Below are 8,033 nucleotides of genomic sequence, written 5' to 3'. Positions count from 1 at the left end.
CTTATGTAAATTCCTTTTGTAAAATTTAAAAACTGATCTGTTGATTTAAAATAGTACAATTGTATTGAAAATGAAAATAAAATGTAGACATTGAAAAAGTCCTCAGAGGGCAGAAAGTATTCTGTTAGGTTAATAATCACAAGGTATGCATAGCAAGGTGTCAGTGGTCTGCAACTGAACAGAGTCAAGGAAGAAAGTTAGATGAGATTCGTGTTATGAGAGCAGATGTAACTAAGAAAATCTTTTAGAACTCTGCCCTATTATTCCTGCATCACATGAATAATTGTTCAGTGTCATGTGGTTGTAATTCTACTTCACACTCTGCCAGAATTAGTCAAAAGTGGCTCAGTTAGTGATATCAATGTCTACTGCTGCTGCTGAAAACTACATCATTCAACAGGGAGGTCACAAGACTTGAAGATTATAAACACCAACCTTGGAATTAAAGAAGATCTTGTTTTAAATCTTAGTTGCCTCACTTACTAGCAGTGTGACCAAGGAAATGTGATTCAATCTTACTAAGCCTCAGTTTCCTCATCTGTATATCAGAAAAAAACAGTCTAATGATTACCATACTATTTGATTGTTGATTGTCAGGAGAATTAAGAGGGATTAAATGGAATAAAGCTTATAACAGTCTTAATATACCTATCTTCACTTATTGACTATCTCATTACCTGACATTTCACATTCATGACAACAGTAAGCGATTTACTAGCTGCTGATTTTTAGTACTAATGATGTAGTCTTGCAGTAATGATTGCTGAGGTATGAGACAAGGGTAATACTGGCTGTGAGGTTGAAGGTTATGTGCCAGCCTGGCTGGCCATGATTCTTAGTGGTTTGCCAGTTATGTAATGATATAATTTGGCAGTTATGTAATGACGTAGTTGTTCTGGCTACCTAGTACCACTCTGACAAGAATATACCACAAATGGGATGACCTTAACAAACAGTTTATTCTCTTAGAGTTTGGAGGCTTTAAGTCCAAGTTCAAAGTGCCAGGCTCTAGAGGCTTGGTGAAAGTCCCTCAGCCTTGGGCTTCAGCTCTGCCTCCAGCTCCCAGCCCACTGAAGCTAGAGGATTTTCTTCACTCAAACAGCTTCTGGCTGCTGAGGCTGCCAAGCCCAAGGTTGACAAGTAAAAAGGCACAATCCTGCTGTTACCAAACCACCCAGCAGAACATTAATTCGAATTCATTGTAAGTCCCCAGGTCGGCAGAGCATGGCAGGCTGCTGAACAACGACATGGCTACACGCAGGGTTCAAGGTGCCATAAGCTAGCTACTATGCCCAAGGCTTCTCCTTATATAAAGGAAGCAGACCATATCCCAAAGGCAACTACTCAGCTGCTTGTGGTAGATACCACCATGGAGCTGATTGCCAGTCTCATCATGGGCAGTAACTACCACCAGCTGCCCAGCCACTCAACCAGGCCCTGCCAAATTGACATACAAACTGAACTACCACAGCAGTCATCCTCTATTCTGTGATCTGATGTGATCGTCCTTCATTTTCACATAATGCTGATTTTCCCATAATGACTTGGTCATTGAACCTAACCATGTCAGTAAGTGAGAGGTGAGTATATAGTATTTTTATACTAAAAAGTGATCCAAAAATTTTAATAAATGTTTTGTGTGCTTATTAAAAATGTTTATCTTATTATCATTGAGCCCTGTGCTTTATTTCTGTCAAGTTTGTTAGCACTGTTCAAATTTCCTTTTAGTTACTAGTCCTCATCACTTCATTTGTTCTGTGTAGTATATAGTTGTCACAGTGTCGCTATGAATTTACCACAGGGAATCTTTTTGTACAATGATGAAATCTTTTGTAATAAAGTTACGCATGCCCTAATTTAAAGAACTATGTAAATTCAGGTATCCATAGTTCTTTTTTCTTAAGATATAACTGCAGAAAAAAAAAAGTATATCTTTGTATTTTATCTGAAATAGAAGCATCATGTCTAGAGGAATGTTAGACATACAATTGGATCTGAGCTCTGGCTCTCTGACTCTGCCATGCAGTAGTAGTTACATAACCTTGGGTGAGTTACTTGATCTGTAAACCTTGTTAACTTATCTATAAAATCAGAACAGAAGAAACTAGATGAACTTCTCACTGGGTACTATGAGTTCAAAATAGATGACATACGTGAAAACACTTTGCTTCACTGAAAAAATAAGATCTATGCAAACTTATCATATTTTTACCATTATTTTCATTGTTAAAAAAATATGAATCACATTGTATAGCCTTTAGACACCATGTTTGCAAGGTCATTAAAGAGTAGATTTCTGCTCTCAATGTGTAATGATTATTTTGAAAAGCAACCATTTGAGTTAAAAGTTATTTTAGTTTCCATGCTATTCTAAAAAGAGTGAAGTAAGTAGTTGTGTAAAGAATATAATCTCAGTTTCTGGGAGAACAAGCCTGGGTTGGGGGTAAGAGAATAATGGTGCAGTGAATTACTTGGTATGACTCTTCTAGCCATTGCCTTTGTGACTTTCCACCAGAGGACTGGGTAAAACTATGCAAATGTGAGGTGCCTATGGTCCACCAAAGCATTGGATAGCTTGTTAATAATATAAATAAGGTACATGGTACCCTTGTGGGGGAAGGATCATGGAAATAAAATGCATGGAACACTAATGTGAGGACTGGTCAGTTTTGCCATTGTTGTTGTTATGTGCCGTCTAGTCGGACCCGACTCATAGCAACCCCTCCTTGGGTTTCCAAGGCAGTATCACTACAGAAGTAGATTGCCCCATCTTCCTTCTGAGGAGTGGCTGGTGGGTTTGAATCACCAGCCTTCTGGTTAGCAGTCAAGTGCCTTAGGCACTATGCTACCAGAGCTCCTAGTTTTGCCATAAGCTAGGTTTAAAATGACCCATCCCAGAGGTGAGGGGGATCTCAGTACCATCACGAAAGAAGCAGCAGCTGGGAGTGGAGTGCATTCTTGGACCCAAGTCCCTGCACTGAGATGGTAGAGTGACAGCAGAAGGAGCAGAACCAACAGAACCAAGAGACTGGCATGTGTCATGACTGACAGTGTCAGCCAAGGAATAAGAAAGCTGAGTGCCTTTGGGTAAAAGCCTTGCTGGCAGAGTAGGGTGAACCTATCAGCAGAGCTAAAAGAGCTTTGTAACACTTTTCAGAGTAGGGCAGAGGCCAGGCCAAGAGGCCAAGGGCCAAAGAGAGGCATGACTGCCCGAGGGAGCGATGTCCCAATCAAAGAATTATATCCTGAGTGTTCCTGAACCTGAGTTGTAACCTGTTACTTTCCTACTAAACCCCATAATCGTGAGTTCTGGGTGGTTATTGCAACGCATTACTGAACCTAGCAGAGAAGTAGAGAGTGCTGTGGGAGGGATGGCTGGTGTCAGAACTGGTAGAAAAGATTAAAGGATGGAAGCATTTCTGACCTCATAGGAGTTGGCCTTGGGCTGCTGATGGTGATTCTTTCTTCCCCTTGTGAAGTTAGAAAAGGTCAGAGGAAGACATTGCCCCCTCACCCTTTATGCAAGAATGCAAATAACAAACATTTGCACAATTCCTTTAGGCAGCAAGACCAGTATGTTCTGAAAAGCCTCTACCTCCTCAGTTACTTAGTATGTTGTTGTTGTTGTTAAGTGCTGTGGAATCGACCCAACTCATAGTGACTCCTCCTTGGGTTTCCCGAGGCGGTATCACTACGGAAGTAGATTGCCCAACTTTCCTTCCAAGGAGTGGCTGGTGGGTTTGAACCACTGGCCTTCTGGTTAGTAGTCAAGTACCTTAGGCACTATGCTACCAGTATATTTGACCTGAATGTGGGCTTGAAGAGCCCAAGGAATATCTACTCACAGTTCTCTGACCATGAAGCAGTGACTTATGAATATCTACTCACAGTTCTCTGACCATGAAGCATTGACTTATGACCCAATTCTGTACGTCCTCTCCAGTGAAGAAGCCATCTTTATCTTCTCAGTGGTGAAGAGCAACCACTAACAATATAATCCCTTTACTTCAGATCATAATTTGACATATAAACATCAATAATGTAAATATTTTAGGTAAATAAATGCAAAAATAAATAAAAATATAATAATGAACCAACATAGGTAATATAGCCATTATTTACTGAAAGTTACTTGATGCCAGTAAGTACTGCTAAGTACTCTAGCTACAAAAAAGACACCTTACAGATATCACTTCTGTTGAGCATTCATTCATACAAACCAATGAAGTATAAAAAGACACTTAACAGAGGACTAAACTGAGATTAAAAGAGTTACTCTTTTTTTATATTACCTTCCTTTTTCAGCACTCCAAAACTCCTTACAATTTCATGAACAACAGCTGCTCCACTCTGAGGGTCAATGCCACCAAACACCCAAGAATCACGGTGACCACCAAGAATTACATATCTGTCTAGAAACCATCATTGCAACATCACTAGTCATTTCAGGTCAGTGACTGAGAAAATTGCAAATATCTCAACTGCACACAAAACACTAACAACTCAAAGAAAAATAGCAAAGTTCTTAAAGATTTGTGTAAACATATTATTTTGGTCTGATTTTGATCTATGTTTCCTCTGCGTAAAGAAGCTCAGGCCAAGATAAAAACATGTACTTCAATATATTACATTAGTTATAGTAGTAACTTATACAAACTTTAGTTCATAAAATTATCCTTATCCACATTTTTATACGATATTCTATTATGCTTCCCTCATCTAACTTACCATTTTGTTTTGAGTATTTTCAGAGTGAGAGAACACTGTGATTGTACAGTAAGATCTCTATGTTTAACTCCTATTCAATTTTCAAGGTACAGCTTAAATATTTTTACCTTATATGAACCCTCCCAAGGAACTCTGGTGGCATAGTACCTAGGGCATTTGATGGTTAACCAGCAGGTTGGCAGTTCAAATCCACCAGCCACTACTCAGAAGGAAGGTTGGGCAATCTACTTCCATAGTGATATAGCCTCAGAAAGCCAAGGAGGGGTTGCTATGAGTTGGATCCGACTCGACGACAGTGAGTTATGAACCTTCCCTATTTTCTACAGGGAGAGGGATTTATTCTGGCTACCCGACCCTTGGGGCAGTATTTTCATATCTGATATAGCATTTATCACACTTAAGGGTCTGGATCTCCTTCCTAACTGTAAGCTCCATATTCCTAGTCTAGGTCTTTTTCTTTTAATCTCTCTAGCTCCATTCCTAGTACAGAGCTGGCACATACTAGGTGCTAAGTAAGACTCAGGAGTACCTGGGTGGTACCATCAGTTAAGTGCTAGACTACTAACTGAAAGGTTGATGGTTTGAACCTACCTAGAGGTGCCTCAGAAGGAAGGCCTGGCAATCTGTTTCCAGAAAGTCACAGTCTTGAGAACCCTATGGAACAGTTCTCCTCTGCACACAAGAAGTGGCTGTGAGTCAGAATTGACTCAATTGCAACAGTTTTTTTTTTTTTAAGTAAGAGTCAATGAATAGTGAGTTGTTATATACTGTTTAGTACTCACTGGAAGCATATCAATGTTATTGATCCCTGAAACAAAGTACTGGCTGCATTTAAGAAGGAGAAACAACTTAGTTGTATCAATTTTTATGAGAAATAGGTAACCAAACAGTTCATGAGGAACTGACACATAGTAAACTAAGACTTTAACAGGGATTAATAAACAGAGATGTCACTTTAAATATCTTATGAAAAGAATGTATAATTTTGTTGAAATCTCTTTATAATTCTCATGTATTGCTTCTAATATGGCACCATGAAATAGCCAGAATGATTGTATAACTAGTGATATTGAAAGGAAAAGTATTGTGTACACCTAAATTAACATTATATATATCTAAAATAGATCTTAAATTCTGTGTCTATATATTGACTTCAGTTGTGGAAAACAACACTACATAAAGGATACGTTAATTCAAGATGACTTTAAATTTCATTTATCATTATACATTTTCATTTGTACTTAAAACTAAGATATCTACCCATGTGAAATATGTGGTGAGCAAATCCAGAAAACTTAGAGAAACATATCAAAACAATTTTTCCCTTCTCTTCATCCCTTGATTGTTTAGTTGAAGATGTATAGCTCATCACAAACCTTGGTCATATGACCAATCTACTGTCAACATTTAGTTTTCTTTTCTCTATAACATGTACTATAATAAAAAGTTATCTCACATTAATGCACTTTGTAAGTACCCTTAGGGGAAAGAGTGGCTTTGCCTTGGTCACGTTTATCCTTCTAGAGATCAGAGCAGTGTCTGGCATATAAGAGTTGGTCCATCAGTATTTTTCAGTCAATGATTGACTTACCTGGTTCCACTGCTCCTCTAAGAGTTCCAATCACATTGTAAATTCTTGTCACTTTGCTGTTAGACTGGATATGCATTTTGACTTTTCTAAAGCAAAAATGGAGGACAAGTTTTCAAAAAACTGGTCAACAGATTATGGCCCACAATGATTTTTTAAAGCTTACATCATTTTTTTAAAAAAAGATTTCTAAATGTACACAGACAAAATTATGTTAATCAATTGTCATCATGTAAGTGTATTCTCTTCTGTAATCTGCAGTTTTGTTTCCTGCACTTTTTCACTTTTTTGTCATCCTCTGTGATTGTTACACTCAAAAAGAGTTTCTCCCTCAAAACAGAAGAAAAATAGCCTCATAACTGTGTTGAAAAGTTTCCAATAAAGCCAGGTCCAACATTGTAGGGCACTTTGAGACTTCCTTTCCAGCTGTTATCTGGTGGTGCTGATCCACCCATTTTTCTGTTGGACACAAAAAGTATTATTAGTTAAAGGAAAACTTTGAAATTAGAAATTACAATGTCAATTATTAAGTGTAATTATAAATCTATGTTGATGTGCAAATAATGTATAAAGATATACAATATGTTTGACAATATATCTACTCCTCACATATCAACTCTTGCTATCTGATATATTGCATTTATAACAATACTAAAAATCTACTATTTGGCCATTTTGTGCATTAACAATATATGTATGGCAGTAATGAACACTAGGGTGTGAGATGAGAGTAACCCTGGCTGCAATAGTTAAGGTTAAGGGTCAAATTGGCTTGGCCATGATTCTCAGTGGTTTGGCAATTATGTAATTGTTCTGGTTACCTAGTGCCATTCTGACAGGAATATACCACAAATGGGATGGCTGAACAAACAGGAGTTTATTCTCTCATGGTTTGGAGGCTTTAAGTCCAAGTTCAAAGTGCCAGGTTCTAGGGGCTATGTTAAAGCCCCTCAACCTTAGGCTTCAGCTCTGCCTCCTGCTCCCAGCCTACTGAAGCTAGAAGCATCTCCTCACTCAAGCAGCTACTGGCTGCTGAGGCTAATAAGCCCAAGGTCAACAAATAAAATGGCACAGTCTCGATGTTACCAAACCCCATTACAGGCCATTAATTCAAGTCAATTGTAAGTCCCAAAGTCGGCAGAGCATGGCAGGCTGCTGAACAATGACACAGCTATATGCAGGGTCCAAGCATGCCATAAGCCAGAGACTATCCCCAAGGCTTCTCCTTATATATAGGAAGCAGACCACATCCCAAAGGCAGCTACTCAGCTGCTTGTGGTAGATCCCCCATGGAGTTAATTGCCAGTCTCATCATGGGGAATAACTACCACCAGCTTCCCAGCCACTCAACCAGGCCCAGCCAAAGTGACATACAAATTTAACTACCACAATAATGATGAAATCTGGCAGTTATGGAATGATGTGTTGTTTGTTGTTGTTATGTGCCCTCGAGTCTGACCCAACTCATAGCGACCCCTCCTTGGGTTTCCGAGGCAGTATCACTATGGAAGTAGATTGCCCCATCTTCCTTCAGAGGAGTGGTTAGCAGTCAAGTGCCTTAGGCACTATGCTACCAGAGCTCCCATGTAATGATGTAGTCATCCTCCATTTTGTGATCTGATGTGGTCATCCTCCATTTTCAAATAACCCCGATTTTCGCATAATGATCTGGTGTCTAGAATCTAACCATGTTGATAAGTGAGGAGTGAGTGCAATA

The 8,033-nt window shown here is 38.9% G+C and overlaps 1 protein-coding gene across 1 annotated transcript in view; it reads right to left on the bottom strand.

Moving 5' to 3' along the window:
* FOLH1B (folate hydrolase 1B) overlaps positions 1 to 8,033 on the bottom strand; it is a 121,810-nt gene that overhangs the window by 32,161 nt on the left and 81,616 nt on the right. The window contains 4 exon segments of the mRNA XM_007938087.1: positions 4,133 to 4,164; positions 4,242 to 4,412; positions 6,320 to 6,405; positions 6,677 to 6,775. Of these exon segments, the coding sequence (XP_007936278.1) occupies positions 4,133 to 4,164; positions 4,242 to 4,412; positions 6,320 to 6,405; positions 6,677 to 6,775 (388 nt within the window).

This window comes from Orycteropus afer, unplaced genomic scaffold (genome assembly GCF_000298275.1).
Source record: "Orycteropus afer afer isolate SDZICR_OR568_19922 unplaced genomic scaffold, OryAfe1.0 scaffold00047, whole genome shotgun sequence".
In the NCBI taxonomy this organism is placed as follows: domain Eukaryota; kingdom Metazoa; phylum Chordata; class Mammalia; order Tubulidentata; family Orycteropodidae; genus Orycteropus; species Orycteropus afer.
The sequence above is the reverse complement of the archived record's forward strand: the minus strand, read 5'-3'. Positions and strand labels throughout refer to the sequence as shown.